The sequence below is a fragment of the Polyodon spathula genome, chromosome 6 (genome assembly GCF_017654505.1).
Source record: "Polyodon spathula isolate WHYD16114869_AA chromosome 6, ASM1765450v1, whole genome shotgun sequence".
Taxonomy (NCBI): Eukaryota; Metazoa; Chordata; class Actinopteri; order Acipenseriformes; family Polyodontidae; genus Polyodon; species Polyodon spathula.
This window is the reverse complement of record NC_054539.1, coordinates 61,499,011-61,519,723: the sequence shown is the minus strand read 5'-3', so window position 1 is coordinate 61,519,723 and position 20,713 is coordinate 61,499,011. Positions and strand designations below refer to the sequence as shown.

General features: G+C 33.9%; 2 protein-coding genes across 4 annotated transcripts in view; one reads left to right on the top strand and one right to left on the bottom strand.

The window, feature by feature from the left end:
• The window catches only part of LOC121317432 (transcription initiation protein SPT3 homolog), a 189,004-nt gene that overhangs the window by 148,750 nt on the left and 19,541 nt on the right, over nt 1-20,713 (bottom strand). The window lies entirely within an intron of this gene.
• LOC121317431 (runt-related transcription factor 2-like) overlaps nt 8,075-20,713 on the top strand; it is a 64,432-nt gene continuing 51,793 nt past the window's right edge. Inside the window, exons 1-2 of one of the 2 annotated variants that reach the window (XM_041253360.1) lie at nt 8,075-8,270; nt 8,449-8,582. In XM_041253360.1, coding sequence (XP_041109294.1) covers nt 8,525-8,582 — 58 coding nt within the window. In that variant the 5' untranslated portion in view covers nt 8,075-8,270; nt 8,449-8,524. The remainder of the gene's footprint in view (nt 8,271-8,448; nt 8,583-20,713) is intronic. The other variant, XM_041253358.1, reaches the window with a different exon arrangement.

Here is a 20,713-nt window from a genome sequence, read left to right as displayed (position 1 = left end):
GAGGGAAAGTGGAACTGTTCCTTGCTGCAATTTATGAGATAATATATTATATATATATATATATATATATATATATATATATATATATATATATATATATATATATATCATAATTGTAGAATAGGATCTTTCTATCACCAAAACATTCCAATAAGAAATGCTCACAAACACTACTGAATAAGACTCTAGTAAAGAAAAATACAAAAAAAAAAAAAAAATTCTGTACTTTGAATACTTCTGACAAGGCAAAAATTGTCTTGGAGTCCCAGTTGTCTGAGACAAGAGGGCAAGTGGGAAAGTCAGCGAGGAAGTTTCAGAAACACAATGCATAATCAACCTAAGCTAATGAGTATTTCAAGTTGGGATCCTAGACTGGAAGCATTGCGCTTGCATCAGATGCAATAGGTTTTTGACATGGTCAAGCATTTAATTTAAAAATAATGTAAATAGTACAGCTAAATGTGTCATCAGCCTTGCCAGTATAGGGTTTCTACATTACTAAAATCAAGCCAGGGGTGGTGTGAAAATATAAGAAAATAGTTTTAAGAAACCAGAGCCTTTTAATCCACATCCAAAGCCACATAATGTAGGGTGGCCCAACAGAGAACTTTATGGAGGCCAAACTCACATATACATAGGTGCCATTTTTTAATAAAGGTTTCTACCTTGCAAATAAAGCAAATTCTCGACCAAAACACTGAAAGCTATCTCCTAAAAGCGCTTGCCCCTGGTGTTTGAACTTCAGTGTAGGTAGAGCATTGTTTACACTGGATCTGGTTCTTGATTAGAAAGAAGGAAAAAAGAAATCACTTCAATTTTCAATGGTTAGCCACCAAACCAACATATACTTGTTTAACAAAATGATGTCATTGTAGTTATATCCAACAATCACGAGCCGATTTTGCAATTTGTTGTAATCTCAGGTTTTCAGTTCTATTTCTGATTATGTTTAGGTTGTAAGGATGCCACTTAGTATTAAATATTTCCCTTAAGTTCTTAAACAACCTTTATTTTTTTCTTTTAAAACTGCAATTCCACAAAAAAAAAAAAAAAAAAAACTGCAAAACTGTTTCAAAACCACAAAAAAGAAACTGGAAATCATACAGATTTACTGTAAAGGCTACAATTGGAAAAAATATATATATATTTTCTGTACTATGCCACAACCTAATGACTGTCTGTTTATTTTATTTTGTTATTAATCCACTTTAATATTATGTCACATATTTTCAGAGCTTTCTGCTTTTCTTATCATGTAGAACTTTAGTCTTCAGAAGCCTCTAAATCAGGGGTGTCAAACTCAATTTTACCAAGGGCCATATCTTTTTATGGATACGCATGCATATTAATAGGTGATATACAAAACGCATGTTTATATTCATAGTTTTTAATACATATACATGTATTTTTGTTGTACATATGACTTATTAATTTAAAACACGTTATCTATCTTGCCTAGTTGCTGCTCTATGCGTTCTCTTTTACTGAAGAAATCTGGTGCCTTTTTCGAGAGACAAGCTTGTCAATATCGGGATTCATGTTTTGTGCTGAAACGATCTTTAGCATGTAGTGTAGATGCTTGTCATTCAGGTGAGATCTTTGTGCAGATTTATTAATCTATTATTTATTAAAGTGAAAAAAGCTATTCGCAGAAGTACGTACCGCCAAACATTGGCATGACACGTGCAGCCTGAAGGCTGCAATTCAATAAATTCCATCTGAATGTCTTCTGGAGCTATTTCCACATCTTAAACTAATTTCTCCCACTGTAATTTCATGTTGCGTGCACACTTCTCAAGCTGTTGAAATCTATAGTTTGCTGTGGTAGTGAGGTGTGTAGCTACAACATCCAAAAGCTCATGGGTAATAGAGAAGTCTGCATCAACACCCCGGATAAAAATAGATAACGCAGCGGAATCAGTAATATCTGTGCTCTCGTCAACGGCAAGAGAAAAGGCTACGAAATCGCTTGCATTTTCAGTGAGCTCTCTTGAAGATCGGTAGCCAGGTCATCCACTCTTTTAGCCTCGGTATTTCTTGAAATACTGACATTGGAAAGCACATAGACTATTTTGGTGACTTTAAGCATGCAGTCTTTTACAAAAGCACCCTCAGAAAAGTGCTTTGAAGCTTTGCAATTAGCTCTGACACAAGGTAACTTGCATTTACTGCCGCATCACTTTCAGTTTTTGCCATTTTAAACATGTTCTGCTAAATCAAGGGTTCTTTTTACTTTGGCCAGCCTTTCTTGCCTTTGTTTTCCTTCAAACTCGTCATATTTTTCTTTATGTTTCATTTCATAGTGGCGCCTTAAATTGAATTATTTCATCACTGCAGTACTTCCCTTATATACAAAGCAAATGGGGTTTTCTTGCTGCTCTACAAATAAATATTCAGACTCCCCATCTTTCCTGAAACAACCTGCCTTCCTTATCGATCTTTCTTTTCTTGGACATTTTGAGAGTTAAATGATGGCCAAGCAGAAAACATGCCATAAGCACCAAGCACGAGATATGATTGGCTGTCTCTCGCTGTCTTCTGTTTCTTTAGCTCTGAGCTTCCCGCTACTTTTCTGATAGCTGATTTCTTGCATGTAATAGCCCAACAGACTGAAACCGGGCCGGGCCAAATTACACTGTAATGAATGAACTTTGCTAGGGGCCGGATAAAGTACCTCCAAGGGCCATATTCGGCCCGCAGGCATTCAGTTTGACGCCCCTGCTTTTGCTATGAAATGCACGCATGGTAAATGCTTATTTATTTATATGAATTTATTCAGTTCAATCCATTTTGCTCTACCTAAGTTACCTGTTAATTGTTGAAACCTACTTACTGATCTCTAGCCATGAGGACAACTTGGAGCAAGCAGGAATTCGAAGTACATGTATCAATGACAATGAAAAGCAGCAATGGTGGCAACAGCACTGGTCGTTTTGTTTGTACTTTTTTGTGCTTTTTCGTAAATGTTATCAATAACATAACACTCTAAAGTTCCTAAACAAAGTTTTTAATAGAACGACAAATTGAAATTTGTATTACTTTATGCTAGGTGCTAGGGCTCCTCCCCCTGTTCTAGCCCACCAAGATATCTGTCATTCTCCCTGGTCACACCCTTATTCTGTCTTGCTTTTTAGTTTCCTCCTTCGTCGCTTCCTCCACTATACTGACGCGGTGCCCTCCCCCCCCACCCCCCACACACCCCCACCTCATTTCGAGTGGAGGGTTGGAATGCCTTACAGCGGCCGCGCCTGCCTCGCCCTCCGCGAGCCTAACTCTTCGGTTTTATTTTTCTATCCTAATTTTTTCACTTATGCCAGTCTCACTCTCTGGAGAGCAAAGCTTCTTTTCAGCCTCTGGGATGTTGAAGTATATCTTTTAAAAGTATACCTAATTTTTTTATGTACAAGAATGTGTCTATGTACCATAGAGCTGTAAATCAGCCTCTTGCAGGATGAATAAAATCTGCGTGACCTCCAATGCACCACAAGTGGATCCCCCCAAAACAGTCATATTCAACAACGTTGTATTGAGCAAATAATTCTCCTTGTACTACCTATACTCTAGCATACCAATCATTAGTGGAGAGATGAAATCTGGACTCATCAGTGTATAAAACAAGTTCCCAATGATGGAGCTGCCAGTTCTAGTGATCAAGGCAGTAATCAGTGGTATCTTCTCTGTTGCGAGGTCAGTTGAGGAGCTGTGGTTTGATAACTTGTACACAATCTGGAAGGAACAAAAAGGGTCACACCGAATTAACCAGCCACACATCTTTTTGTATACCCAGATAACAGCAGTTGAAAAGCTCTGGCAGTCTGGACTCGAGTTCAAAATCCTCATTTGCCACGATTATTATTAGAAGCCATGGTTCCCAAACCAACAACAACATGTTATCACCTGAGCAGCCACTTGTCTAATGATGTTTGTGATGCTATTTTTGTCATAGTTAATGTTTGTTCCTTTAATTATTTTGAGTAGTGTACTGTATAGTAAAGTAGGTTTATTCTTTACTCGGAAAAAGACAGTAAACGGTTTGTGTAGGGAAAAGGGTCGCTGACATGTGTGTTATGTCATTGCTCGGCTAATCATAGCTTGTGGTTTCCCTGTAGGTTGGTTATAAACAAGGTATAGCAGCATGGGAGAGTCAGAACTGAGGTGGTTAACATTTTTTGAACTGTCAGTCTGTGCCACCAATTCCACCAAAATGCCAGCTTTGTGCAATTCAACATCAAGTTCTTCTGCACATACCGAATAATATTTTTCTTAGTAAGCTCATCTCTGTATTTTATTGCCAAAAAAACTTTAATGGAAACTTACAATCAGCCAAGCTTTGCAAGTGTTTTTTGTCAAGCTTGCCGCCATAATCACATACTGTTAATAATAGGGTTGGGCTTCTAGGACATGCTGTACAAAATAAAGCCAAATTCAGTGCCATGATAATATTCAAAGGCAGCCCCTCACACCACCTTGCATTATATTTTTTTAGGTACATGGGGAAAAAAATTTCCAATAAAAACTGTTATGACTTAAAAATCATAATAATTTGTAAAACTAAAAATGTACAGAATAAATATTAATCTACAATTCAAGAAAGTATGTCAAAGAAACAACAAATGCAAGGCTTTTTGCAGGGCTGATGTACTGTTGAGCATTGTTACACGTGTTTGGCAAAAACTTGGGCAAGTGTGAGGCACTATCCTGGACACAATAGTTATTTAGAAACTGGCCAAATGAGTTACCTATACAATAATATTAAAAATCTATTTAATCAAAAGCCAGTAATAATGTTTCAAACAGTTGTGTATGTGTGGTCTTACCCACGGTATTGGCTGGGTACACTTTCACAAACCACAGCTTAGACTCATCCGATGGTAGAGGCACTGGAGAGCTTCTGTCTCACCTGTCAAACTGCAAGACCATTTTTCAATGGACCACCAAGAAAAACTATGGACACTAGCCACAGTCCTACTGAGGCTTTTCTAGATAAATCTACCCCAAGTTCGAGACAAATGCTGACGTGCATTACAATACAGAGCTCCAAAAGACAAGCAACATCCTGTCTTTCACACCACCATCCAAGAACAAAATTAGAGAAAATGCAGGGGGGTTAGGAAACAACTTTAGTTAGACTTAGTACATACAAGTGGTTGACTTCATGACATTGGAAACTACTGTATATAATGGGTGTGAAACAAGAATGATTTGAAACTCAAAAGCTCAGTCAAATTTAATATTATTAAATAAATGAATGAGAAGAAATTTAAATATTTACAAAGCATAACAGCCATGTTCACTTATAACAGATGCAAAGTATCTTTAAAAGAAGTCAGAAAATGTGCCATTGTTTCTACTTGTACTACACATTCTCTACATTCACAAAACAATTAAAGTTAGTATTTCAGTTGTAAACTCTTTCAGAACTTAAATAATGTTTTCCTGTAGGAAGACTGCTGCCACTTTAATCTGACATACAAGTAGAAACTGTTTAAATTTCCAAGACAAACTCCAGTCACATCCCAGCATGATGTGGTGCAATATTTTTTTCTTAAACAAAAAAAAAATCTATACTGAGTGAAAGGTGCACAATTAGTTCTCTTTGGTTTGTTAGTTGCATGTTTTCTAGAAATTGTATTAAGTGGTTGTTTACGAAATATTGCATTATGGGTTGAAGTTTCCTGTTTTAGCACACCCACATCCTCTGCAGCCATACAAAACAAGTTTTGCATGATTTTTGTAAGCCATTTCTCTTTCAGAAATGAAAAAATATATATAAACAAAGGAAATGGTGAAGGTTCATACATTTTTTACAGGAAGCACTCTGTGGTATTTTGCGCATAAATCTTCTATGCAAAAGGACTTGTGAATATCAACTTTCATACCTTTTGTTTAAAGCAGAAACGTATATAAATTAACATTACAAAAGGACAAAGTTAACCATGTGAGGACCCCTAACAACCTGGTGGGTCCCATTCGCAAAACTTGAACTCTAAATGCATTTAAAGACTATTTGTTTCATTATGTATTACAATTACAGCTTATTTTTAGCTATTTTCCAGTTTTATGTAAATAATTTTTTTCGGGGGCTTTCGTTTTTGATATACTGTATGAAATTATTCTTTTCAGTTATGTCCCTGGTATTACTTTATTATCAGACTTTTTAACTACTAACAAATTAACATATTTTATTGGCATACAGGCTTCCCCCTATAAAAGTCACTGTATTTTTGCACTGCATTTTTACCAGGCTTTACCCATGGTTATACTGTGCATTTACCATAGTGTATCCTGTTTTGCCATGTTTTTTAATATTTTTTCTTATGCTTTACCATGTTGTCAATATGGTTAACATAGGTAATTTTAGCGTGGATTTGCTTTTTGACTATGTGAAACTTTTATAAGGGTCTTAAGATTTTAATGATTAAATATATCTATAACCTAAATAGCACAATAACTTAATAAATACATTAAAATATTATTATGTAATATGCTTCTCAGCCTACAGAAAATAATTAATAGAATATATATATATATATATATATATATATATATATATATATATATACACACACACACACACACACACACACACACACACACACACACACACTTTATAGACACTTTATACTTTATAATGTCCACAATAAATAAATACTGTGTGCTTATTTTATATCGGTTGTCATCCACACAAAAATATTTATTCATACACTGAGACATACAAATTCAGTCATTAAAAAAATATCCAACATTCAAAAAGTTGGTAAAAAAAAAAAAAAACTACTGATGAGGGGCGTTTACATTCTCAGTTAAGTGTTCAATCAAATACATAAACCATGCAACATTGAAACAGAATCATTTGGAGTGGTGTTGGTTTAGGTTTCCCTATCTTTTTCTGGAAAGGATTTTTTATTTTTATTTTTTTATTACAATCAGTCCACAAGAGCGACTTGAAATTTAAATCACTGCCTCTGCTATTATAATTTGTGTTAACAATTACTCAATTAAAAAAATGCCAAGTACAAATAAAAGGCACAAACAAATTGTAGCATACATATTCTAAAAGTTTTATAAACATATTTATCATACAGTCTTCCAATTTCTGACAGCTTTAAAGTTTTAAAATGTAGTAACTGAATAACTGATTGATGTGTATCTCAATGGCCCCAGACATTAAACAGTCAAAATAATAAGGCGGCATGACAGATAATCAAGATCACTTTAAAAGCAATGTTGCTTTCATTGTAAGTGATAACAAAACATACATCACTGATTTCAAAATACAGAAAAGCAAAACAAAACACTTAATTATCCTGTACAAGACCCTAATACCTGCATATTTTACCTGCTTAACAAGCATGTGGAGTCAGCAATCACAGAACTAGTTATGCGCTGCCGAATAAGATATTCTTTGAGGCATGCGAAACAGACTGTGGTGAATCACAGCTCTTAATTCCCATTCCTGAAGGTGGTTTGCTAGACCGACAGACATGATTTAAGGTTTTTACACAGGAATCCCCAGACTGTCACTTCTAGGAGAGCCAATTACAGAACAGAGCAACACTCAGTCAGCAAGCAGCCAGCAATCAGATCTCAAAGAGGTTCTCTGCAGTGAGAAACAGAAGCCGAAGAGAGAGGAGCAGAGGGGAAAAAAAGAGAACACAGAAGGAAACCATCCACCCTGCAAATATGAAGCAGACCCCAGATTGCAGGGTAGTCCAAAGATATAATTTACTGTAAATCATCACTACTGTTCAGAATTGTACACAGCGTGGTGCCAGCCACTTTTCCACTGATATGATAAAGTGAAAGGCTAAACTATATGAGTGCAGCTTAAGACCTGCTCTCCATATGCTTCATCGGCAAATGAGATTTAGCTTTTTAGCATTTGTACCCACTCCAAATGCTCATGAGTCATACAATTTAAAAGTTACGTCCCTCTGGATGCCATGAAGAGCTGTACCATGGGCCTTTTGTCAAAAAAAAAAAAAAAAAAAAAATAGAAAGCCACAACGGTAGGCTGTCCCACTTTACTTTTGTGCTGTGATGTCACTAACCACATGACCCAGCCTCTCCAGTAACAGCACATGAAGGAAAAAAAGAGAGTTTTAAAGCTAATGCCTTTTTGGATTGTGTGAATGCTTCATTCCCCTCACAAACAACCACAGAACCACAAGTGCGGTGCAAATTTTCTCCAGGACGACAGCAAGAAGCCTCTGGTTTGTAAATGGTTAATCTCCACAGGTCATTTCCAGTCACAGGGACCGACCAAGTCAGTAAGTACTCACTAACCACAACCTATGCAGCAATACTGGTCCATCCAATATTTGCTCTTTTATTTTTTCCCATATTGCACGTTATTTGTGGCTATACAATTTATTGACAACAAACTGCTTACCTAGATGTGCTGCGGATAAAAAATTGAATTTTCCCTGCTATGGTCTGTATTTTCAGTTTAAGACTTCGAGGGTCAATAAAACCACAGAAGGACAAGAACCATTAACAAAAAAATTAAAAATTAAGACTGGCTATGGCATCAAACAGTCTATTTAGCTCAGTGGCACCATGTCAGCAAAACTTCTTCTGGGGTAAGTACCAAAACCTTCTAAACTTTTTTTTTAAATAATACTAATAATAATATTACTTTTTTCATTCATTATTTATAAATAATGTGTGTGTGTGTGTGTGTGTGTGTGTGTGTGTGTGTGTGTGTGTGTGTGTGTGTACGTTTGCTAACATAATTAAAAAGGTTGAAATAGTTGTAGAACCTTTACAGTACCTAAATGTATGTTCTTTGTTTAAAACAAAAAAAACAAAAAAAAATCACTTTCCAGCAATTTACGGATTACCATTAAAACAAGATGTCAAATACTTCAGTATGCAGGAATTGTTTGATATTATACCTTGGATTTGTGGGTATGTGGTTAGACCCCGGTATATAGTCTGTAAGAGGCAATGGTCTGACCAACTCATAGCAGCTGTGTGTAGTACTCATAGTACTGTCTGACCTAGCAACTTCTACACACATGTATTTCAACTCTAAAGGAAGGGAGCAATCTACATACCTGTATGGACAATTTTATCCTGTCAGCATATTGCTACAATTACATGTAAAATGCAATTTTCCGTCATATTTATCATATTAAAACTGTAAAACCAGTTAGAAAACATCTAAGTGCAATAATAAATAAAATATACAATAAATATTAAAACAAGCAAAACTGCATGTTTCATTTTGTTTAGTCGTTTTTTGTTGTTTTTTTAATAAGAGAACTATACTCAATATGAAGTCAATAAATTGAGATATTTATTAAAAAGTGTCCAAATTAGCATTAAACAGACTCCTTACATATCATAGTTTAGACACCTGAAATACAACAAAGTTACAAATATATGTCGTTTTTTGTGGAAACCAATAGAGAAACTCAAATTGTGCATACAGTATTGCTAAAAAAAAAAGTGTGCATACAGATATACTAGAAAATATTTCAAATTTATTAACAAGATACCTACATTAAAGCCAGAAAATTAGGTATAACTTTTAGGGAAGTCTCTATGGTTCAAAATACCCTTTTCCCCACCTCCTTCACACATTGCAATTGGCTAGGCTCCTTCAGTGTTGTTATCAAGCAACAATCTGAAGATATAACCGAAATAATGAAACACTGTCCTTCTGAAAAAGCTTAAAACCATTGTTCACAGTTTGTACTGTAGTATGTGCAAGTAACACAAGGTCGTGTTCTGGGGGGCTCTGCGCCACTGAAATAAAACAACAAGATTTCGCGAGCAAGAAATGTTTGCTAATTTCGCGTTTATTAAAAATCTGCAACATTAATGTGCCGATATTATTCATACATGTGCCGTACTTTAAAATAAAAAGAAACTCAAACATTTATTGCAGCAAAAATTGACCTTAAAGGCCAATAGCGAAATTAAGCTGTCACAAAAAAATCCTGTTTTACAGTAGTAAAGCCAAGGGCTGCATTTTGCAATATAAAACAAAGCTGCAATTGCAAACTAATGGTACACAATCCACTGGGTTTTTAAAACACATGTGTGTAGTGTTTACAGCAGACAATAAGGTTGCGGTTCTTCATTTATTTTTGCATTTCATACACTTGCTAAGAATACCTGAGTTTGTTTCAAAAAGCACTTAAACATTCATTTTGTAGTGACTTTAATTGTAATCTTAATCTAATCATAATCACGCAAACAGGCAAACATCACACACACTGTCTGTGTTAATGTTTTCTTGTAGATGTTACATTACTAAAAATTTCAACTTCAGCACCGATCAGTTTGAAAGAAATTGAAAAGCTGCCAGTTTTAACATTAGTAGAAATTTAGATTGAATCCAAAGTTTTCAGACCCCTTAGTCTTCGATTGTTATCTTTCATAAATGCTTGTAATGATTGAGACTAGTAGCATTACATCAATACATACTTGTAACTAAAAAACAAAAACTGATGATTTCTTAACATTGTACCAAAGCCTAATTGCTAAACTTAACATGTTCTTTAAAGTTAAAGTTATAGAAAGAAAAAAAACACAGTATTAGTTCTAAAAGTACACAATTAGTTTAGACTTTTGAAAGTTGATAGATTGATGCACTATTAGAATGTTCTAAAAACTAAAATGAATTGTTACTGTATAAATTCAAGTAGAAAAGTCACCTTTCTCACCTCGACAGTATATTAAATATTCCATTTACTGATTTTTGAAGCTACATTTAAAACCAACCTGTTATTAAATGCAGTTAAATTATAAAGCAATGACGCTAGAGATGTCATAATCTATAGCGATAAAAAGTAAACTAAAAACTGGATTGTTGCGCCAAAAATGACAAGTTTTTGGATGCAATACACTGCCTTGAGGAAGCAAATTACACTTTTTATATAAAGCCATCACAGATGTCGTACAGTCTCCCCGGTGCTTTTAACCATTGCTAATCAATTACAACTTTAGTGCTCCAAAGCGCACATGCTTTCAATTTATTGCTGCAGTGGTCTGAAAGGACTCAATAGTGTGGGTTAATTTGTGCAATTAGCTATCACAACTTTACTTGAGAAAAGAAAAACAGAATTAATAAAAGAAACACAACCTATGTACCCTGCTGTAAAAAAGAACAACCCGTACAAAGATTCTAGATGCCCCATTATTACGCACAAGGTTAAAGGTTAATAACACTCTACAAAAAAGTGTCAAGAAGGTCACAAAGCAATTAACATACGCTTCTATTGGCAAAAAAATAAATAAAACTACTGCAGGATAACACAATTCCACGTGCTCTTAGGTAAACAATACTGCAGTTGTGATCTGTATCAGTAAATGTGAATGAACTGTACACAGGGAACTGAAATCAAAGAATTTCAACTATATAAAAATTTAATTAGATCATTCAGAACCTGTCTAATCGTGTTTATTCGTAGCCTAAAAAAAGGCTTGTCTGATTTTAATACTTTTCAGACACAGTATAGATTTGTATTGATTATAAATATTTTTTCTTTATTTTTATTTTTTTGGTGGGTGGGTGTGCTTTTTAGGGGTTGCAGGGGACAAGCAAAGGTCAATCTTTATTGCAATATCAACATCAACAGAAAAATAAAATAAATAAATACACAGATAAATCCAGAGGCTTCCTCCTCCAAACTTTTAACTGCATCAAACTGAGCTAAACAGATAAATATTATTAGACAAACATAATCAGTTTAGTTGGTATGGACAAGCACTTCATTAACATAAATTTAACTTGGCTGAAACATCAGTAATAGCTATTGCCCAGCTGGATTTTTATAGCTTCACATGTTGACAGTCCACGAGTCATAAGACCACTCTTCATGTGTGGCATTTATATATAAAAAGATCACATCACAGAGATGTAAAAGCACGGTTTTCCACGAGACAGCAAATGTTAACTTTCTCTATTGCTATTATTGGCTTTTTACAATTAAGCGAAGTTTGAAAAATCAATGGGGGTGGTAAAACAAATTAAAAAAGGAGATATGGAAAAATACATGATTAAAGAAACTTGGCAGATTTCAAGGCTTTTAGGAAAATTAGCTGAAAACCCCAAAATTATTTTAAAGTAACCTGATAAGTAATTCGAAGTATGATTCAGTTGCATGAGCCCATAACTTAGATCTGACCACAGGTCTTCATCTCAAGACATGAGTAGACATCTTAAAAGTAAGCCAGACATCCTCCTTCCACCACAGAAACCCAAAAGAGAACTGCATCTATCAATAGGTAATTTTACATCCAGACGAAACCGCACAGCCAGCTACTATGTAGAGAGACACGCATGTTAATTTTATAATTCTACACAAAACATGTACAGATTAATCCAGTGGATTCGTATTTTTAAACGTTTGCTTTTTACACAAACTTCTGCTTTGTACCTTGTTACATATTGTACATCAATCTAGCTTCTCACTGGACTGGACTTATCCTTTTTACACTACCTAGTAACTTAAGTAATGCTAAAAGAATTAAGTTCAACATCATCTCCATCAGGGTTAAAATCACTGTTTAAAACAATGACGATGACAATTTGTTGAAGCATTTATCAACCTGAACTTAACTACACTTTAACATTTATGAAAATTTTAAGTTTGAACGTTTGAAGTTATTGATCAACTAGCTAATTAAACATCAGGTATATAATGTAATGTTTTTATAGCATCAGCATACACTTTCCTTATCTCAATGATGTTTGACTTAAAATGAACTTTCTACATCATTACCCAAACACTTATACATTGCCATGCATCATCCCTGACATGAAAAAAACAAGCAAAACAGCAAAATCATAAAATACTAGTCACATGGATCTTTCAATTTTATTCTTCAAGCACAAATTCAGTTTAAGCCCCTAACCCTTAAAGCAACTAGCCATAAATTCTTAAATGCCCATTACCTCTGATTTCTATTACATTGTTATCTATTTAGTATTAAGATACTTCATATGAAAAACATGCTTCTATTTATAAAAAATCTACGCATTACTTGTTTTCAATAATAAAGATACAAAATTAGGTAAAGGTAATATGTATTTCTATATTAAACGTTGTTACTAGAATATAAGAATAGTCAACTGTTTAATGGAAAAAAATCTGAAACAGTATAAAAACAAAGTCAATCAGTTGCAGGAAAAAACATTTACGTGTATTATTAGTAGTACTAGTATATCATAATTATTATAATTTTTTCTATAGATCTTAGCCGGGACGTAATATAAAAAATTTTAGCTTTAATATATATATATATATATAGATATATATAGATATATATATATATATATATATATCGATATATATAATTATATATATATATATATAATCTATATATATATATATATATAAACGTTTTATTAAAAGATCTATAAATTCAATTACTTTATAAAACACTTTTCTTAAAATTGTTTACTTAAACAGCTTTTTGTAATTATAGAGAAAGTTCCATTGGCTTGGAAATTTGAACTATCTTGACGCGTGGATTATTACCATTGGTATCATTAAAATATAATTATAATTAAAATGCACTGCCAATAAACAGATGAATAAGTTTAGAAATACGCTGTTTTTTGTTTTGTTTTTCTAGAACATCATGTATATATTGTCTACATTGATAAGAAACATGTTTGAATAGTCTTTCTGTTGTAGGGTCCGTGGATGTTGCCACTGTTTAAAACACACTATTCTGTTCATCCTATGAATGACAAAGGCAGTACGTTGATTAACTGTATGCACCAACTTAAGTTTGTACTTGAACTAAAACAAGAAAGCAATTTCTGTGTCTTTAAAGAAAATTCTAAAAATTTCCCCCACATTTTCTTTCATGTTCTTGACTGCAGCTACATGCAGGTTTGTTGACACTTGAGGGTATAATCCAAGATTCTAATTCTAACTCCCTCTGATATCTAACAAAACGTATCTACCAGAATGATGCACTTAGTATTTCATACTACTTAGAAAACAACTTTAACTGGTGCAGAATACTTATTTGCTTGACTATTAGACTATTTATTTTCCTACGTGTTTGGGACAAAGTATGTTAAATAATTAGAGGACATGCAATATTAAATCATTTAAAAACAGCTTTCTTCTTAAAAACATTTTTTGTCCATCTGGCATCAAAAGCCAGCATTGCAAGTCACTCCTAGAGACCATAAACCCATGTTTAGTTGTATCATGCAAAATTTAAAGGAAGAGCTGCTGAATAATAATTTAACACTTACATCAAAACCACATCCTGAAAAATGAAATACTGAAAAGAGAATGGAAAGCCTTTTTTGTTTTTTTTCGGCCCCTGGTGGTGTTGGACCCATTGGTTGTTCTATTATTACAATCAGATGACTGGGAATAATTATGCTGAAAAAGTCATATTAACATATAATATTGCTAAAAAGTGTATGTAAATTAGTTTGTTTTAAAAACAACCTGAGCTAAACTTGTATGACAATTGAATATACAGACGCATGCATCAGTATAACCAAACTGTCACTGTTTGTGTGTAAAGAAAACAATTATTATTATTATTATTATTATTATTATTATTATAGCGGTAAGCATACTATCTTTAGGTTCATCATTCATCTAGTTTAAAAAAGTATTCCTTTTATTTGATAACGAAAAACATACCACTGTAAAAAGAATGATAAACAGTAACATTATTTTAGACACTACATTTAACTAGTAAATTACTGTACATATAAATATGTCCAAGGCCTTTCCACGTATACGATAGAACTGCAGGAAAACAACAGGTACGTGAAATCAGGAAACATGTGCCAGTCGTACTACTAAAAACTATATATAAACAGTGATAAGACATGACAGTTTGAAGCACTACACAGGCTTTCTGGTTGCGCAATTAAATATGCTGCTTCAACTAAAATCTCAGGTCATAGTATGAATACAGCTGCAGCAACAACCGGAACCATTCTACACACTGTAAAAAAAAAATATTTTGTCAGTTTTAAAACAATACATTATATCAACCTACCTTTGTATTTTTCTCCTGGATAAAAAATATAATAAAAAATCCCTTACTTCCGACAACAGATACAGTAGATTTAACAGGAGAAAAATTAAACAAATTAACCAGTGAAAATGATCTGTCCTGGTCACATTTTAGTTTTCAGGAAATTCGAGTATGAAGCTTTGTAGGCTATTAGCATATTGTAGAAGAAATATTGAATGTTGAAATGCAGCAATATGACTTCAGTAAGCTGTTTTGATTCTACCTTAATGAAGTGATCCTGAAGCTCTGGGGTACCCTAAACAAGGCATTACCTGTTCTAGCCCAGCATAGGAAAGGAGCCAGTTTTTTTTTTTTATTATTGATTTAACCTTTATAGGAATGCTGAATATCCTTAGACTGAGCCATTGCTTTAAAATTATTTATAATATGATACACATAAGGTTTATATAAAAATGTGTGAAGACTGAAAGGCATTCACTTTAGTTCATTTGTCTGTGTTTCACTGGCAATTATCAATGTCGTAGACTTTTCATTTAATCTACATATCACTAACCACAGCACAGCAGTAAAAATACCGTAAATTGGACAAGTAGTTTTTTTTGTTTGTTTGTTTTTAGTATACCAGTTAAGCTGTGTAATATTAAATTGGATTTTATCCTCCTTAAAAAAGTTATCATGTCCAAATCAAACTATTCTACTCTGTTCTGCTTTTATACTGCTGTTCATACAGTAAAGATTATGTGTTCAGATAAACTAAAGCCAGAACTTGCCACATTTTCCAGATAATTGGTTTACATATTCCTGCTGACTGAAATGTCAGATAAAGTTTAAACTAACAACAATATGTAGGAATTGAATTAAATTAAGAAACCATTTAAAACTGACGGATGGTTTCACAGACCCCGATTAGAACTAATCTAGCACTACCCAATGTAATCCTTGCCTATGCTAATCAGGATCTATGAAACCACATAAAAGTCTATAGGGTTGAGGAGCTGTGAAAAAGCACTGTCAGCAGCTGGGTGACAGCATTCTGGTGATTTATAGTAATGCGCAAATGGGCTAACTAGTTAAACATTTAAAAATGTGCATTCATCAAATATAACCAGTATCTCAAAAAAAATACAGTGAATAGCCTAAAACAGAATTTGAGTGGTACAAGGGATTAACTACCTTATCGTTTATACAGATCACAGTACAACTTTCAATCAGGGCAATAAAACAAAAACAAAAAAGATTCACCTCTACGTCACTTAAAAGCTGTCTTAAAAAATAAAAGCTCTGAATCAGGACCTTTATAAAATTAAGACCAGATACAGTCAGGTAAATAGAAAGGGAAATGTGTCTTTCTTGATTCCTGAAGCAAGGCTCTTAAAACAAACAGCTTGTTTAGTCTTTGCAAGGCACTGGAAAATACTACTGGACTTACAACCTCGAGTTCGTTTTCAAGGACTCAAGTGGAGTATATCATTTAAGCAAGCATAACAGCAAAAGTGTAAGGGTAACCAAAAAAAAAAAAAAAAAATGGATTGTTTGTGTTAGGTACAGTAAGGGGTACAAGTTTCTTTCACAGTTTTTTGGCATAACATAATCAGTAATACTGAGGACATCTGGAAAGAAACTACTGTGATTGGCCTGCTTTAACATACATGTGTTTAACAGACAAATCAATGAAAATAGCAAAGGTCTAAACAGACAAAAACAAAATTCATTGCCATGTCTGGCTTTAAAAAAAAAATACCCCCCTCCCGTCATGGATGGGGTGCATACACGTGCACATGAGCTGGGCAGAAAAGATTTAATGTAGAGTAGTGCACTTGTAAAAAGCTGCAGTCATCTAAAAAAAACACAAGAAAAGTGTTAATACCTACGTGAATTATCATGTCACTTGATCCTATTGTAGGGATCATCTGTACTTAAATTGCATGCATGAATCACGCAGTACGGACACCACTACAAGATTGAGTGTAACATTACTGTATTATATGTTCACCTGAGAGTATGAGTAGGCATTAAAACGACAAGCCAGGTAAAGGTAATCTGACCACAAGAAACAGTGTTTAACATGTACCGTATCAGTTTTCACATACGGTATGCACAAGTACAACACATGAGATCAACAATGCAAAAGACTGATGCGCAGCATCCATCTGGTAGTGTGTAGGCAGCTGTATACTATTCTTTTACATTTCTCTTTAAAGAGAAAGAAAAGAAGCCAACATGATAGCATTGCTTCATCATTAGATAGCACTGAATCAGAGGCCAGCACCTGTGAGGAAACCAATAAATACAAAAGCTAAATAAAAGATGCAAAAACCCAGAACTGAAATGTGTGCTTTGGCATTGTTCCGCAGCTGTGACTTTGAAGTGGATTCGTGTATTTTGTCTGTTTCTATTAAATGCCGTTAGGGGGTCAAGCGGTGAGTAATCATGTGTCATGTTACCACCCAGAGCAATAAAACTGCTCCTTTGGAGGAACTGGAGAAAATGCCTTCTGTTCTACTCACAAGACAATAAGTATTGGTAGATGGATAAGAGGCACTCTTGTAGAATCAGGGTGCCAAATGAAAACTACAGTACCTCTGTAAAACAAGAAATGAAAGGCTACTGTATTTCACGATGTTCTGTATCAATAAGGCAATATTTTCATATCAGATACATATCTAAATAAACTGATCGATTGAATTGAGCACCAGTTGTCGAAACATAATGTGGGCCATTCTCTTAAACAGATCTTTAAAAATACAGTGTTTACTACAGAATAAACTCGTTTCTGAGAAAAACAATGTTAAAATAAAGTTGATGGGTTTTTTTTTTTAATAAATATATATTTTTATTACACACTTGTTTCACAAACCTTAAGTTGATATAACTTTTAACATAATGGACAATACGTTTTTATTTTATTTTTACAAGTTTAGGTTTATGACCATGTTTTTTAATTTTCACAGCAGTACAGCTAAGGAAATGTAAAAGTTTGCAAACTGATGGGAATTTCACAATAAACTAATGTATCATACTTCTGTTGAGGTTGCTTCAATACGAAAAGTCATTCTTTCAGGGTTTATGTTGTTGTTGTTTTCAGAATTTTATTATGCGCAAACCCAGAGACTTTGCTGACAAGCATTTCAATTTTTTTTTCCTTCTGGGATTTAGGCTACATGAAAACAAACGTGTTAAAAAAAAAAACTCCAAATCAAAACTATGTCATTTAGAAACTGTTTTCCAAGGTTTAGTTCTGTACGTTTTTGAGAAAAGAAAAAGTTGTACAAGGCGATGTTGACTCACAGGATTCACGGAGGTGCTATAGTTACTGTTTAGTAATCAACGCTTTGTTTCAATGCACAGGCTTCAGACTGTGAATAAAAGACAATGTCAAGTCCTTCACTGTTTTACTCTGAATCATCCTAAAAGGAACAAGACAGCTGTTCATTACAAGTGAAAAATCCTACAAATACTGAATTGCCATTTAACACAGTCATCCCCAGGGAAACTGCACTATTAAATCTCTTTAACATTTCTGAGCTTTTCATTTGGGTAAAACAGCTCCCATTTAGAAAAAAAAAAAATCTTTTGTTCAGTCTAAGCTAGGGCAATGATTCACCAACCACTATACAGTAACTCAGTTTTTACAAAACATCAAAATCTGAAATACTTTAATGAGAGCACAACACCATGGACAAAAACAGACAAGGAGGCTTTGTTTTCAACTGTGGCCTCTTAAGCACTTTTAAAACATTTTGCTGACAAACACTTTGCGCAGCAACAATGTGTTTTTTTTTTTTTTTTTTTTTTGCTTTTTTATGGGTGGCAGATATACAGTAGAAAAGCACATAGCTATAATCCCAATGTCCCTAAATGTCTAGGGATGAACCATAGCTTAGCTTGTGTAGTAGCCTATGCAAAATATTTAAAGAGACCACAGATAATAAAGCTAACAAAACTAAAATTAGCTTATCCACAAAAAGATTTGTCCAAGCTATGCAAAACATGTTGTAGTGTGCATTAAGGGGGCCTATGCGTTTGATAATAGTCAAGCAATAAATGCTAGGCTGAACGGAGTAGTGCAGGACTGGTGTGTAATGAGGACAGAGTTATATACTAGCAGAGAGAGAGAGAGAGAAAGACAGTGACAGAAAGAGAGATCTGCTGGTTTTCTCCCAAGTCTAGCTAGAAAAACAAGCTACGTAAGATAATTATGTTAAAAGATACCTCCTCTTTTAATTGAGTAACTCTTAGTCCGACAGTCATGGTCACTCTACCCAATTACGTGGGATTTCAAATTTTGCTCTTCTGTTTCTGATTTACTTTTACGCAGGCATAGTAGAAAACAAAGTTGCAGAAGAAACAGCCATGTAATTACGCCTAATTTTTATGTGAGTTTATCTGCGGACACATTTTCCAGTTAAAACGTGTACTGTATTGTTGTCTGCTGTATACTGTTCCATACAGTTTTCCAAAACGAGCATTCTTTTTAGACTTCCATGAAAACAACATCCTATACGTCACTTTAAAAAAGTGTTACATTTAATTTGAAATCCCAGTATGAACAGAAGAGACTGTTTCAGTTGTATTATTAAATAAGCTTTTTTTTTCCCGGATTTCGGAATAGATTTTTTTATTTTTTTTTGTAGTTATGTATCAACAACTTTACTAATGCACAGCATGTTTAATTGGGCTAACATTGCCCTTTATAAATGAAACAAATCAGATCATTCAATGCTAAGAACCTTTTTGAGTTATTCAAGGGTTAACTGGCTTTTTTTCTCTTTTTTGTGCACAGCAACCTCAGCAAAAATAAAAAATGTAGTTCAAATCTCTGGTAAACAAATACTCAATAGCAGAGCTGAGAGGTTCTTTTCAGTCTCCAAATTACAGTCTGGTTAACCAGAGAGTCCATGAGCCAGATCATTACTGCTGTTTGTTTCCAATGTGACTTGTCCCAACTGAACTCTCCAAAACACAAACAGTCAAAGGACCCTTTAAAAAAAAAAAAAAAATAAATATATATATATATATATATATATATATATATATATATTTTTTTTTTTAAATTTCCTTGTCGTTTTCGTTCCGTTCCGTTATTTCTGACAAGGCAAATAAGACTCCGTAGTGAAGATTTGAGAATAGGGTTCCCGCCGATACCCATAGTCCTTTATTCCCACAGAAAAAGGATTCAGGATTGTCTTGCAAGTTTCAGTGAGAACTATTAAAGCTTACCTCTTAATGAGTTCGGCTACGTGATGTCATGGCAAATAAGTCTTTTCTTGTTCCCAACCACAGAAGCTTTAAAGTTCACTTGCCGCAATAAATAACGTTACATTGAGTTTCATTAAATACTGTAACTAGACTGGCACTTGCTTATTTACTTTACTTGCTATATAATTATTATTTTCAAAACTATTTCTGAAATAGCAGCAGTTTAGTAGGTGTATTGCCAATACTTGCTTATACAATGACAAATGTGACTAACTTAGCTGAGGATATACTTCTCAGGCTCTGTATCCATTTGACTTGATGTTGCAATTTAAAATTGTAGAATAGATTTGGGTGGAGGCATGACATCTCACATTTTATATTATATCATTTAGAAATTAAAATCCCAGCATCCATGTAAATAAATATTGGAATGTCAGAGTTTTTTCTTTCTTTTCTTTAACCAACAATTTGTAAAAGACATGACTGTTTACTGAATATTTCCAACTGAAAGGCTGGCTATTTGGTATTATAATATATA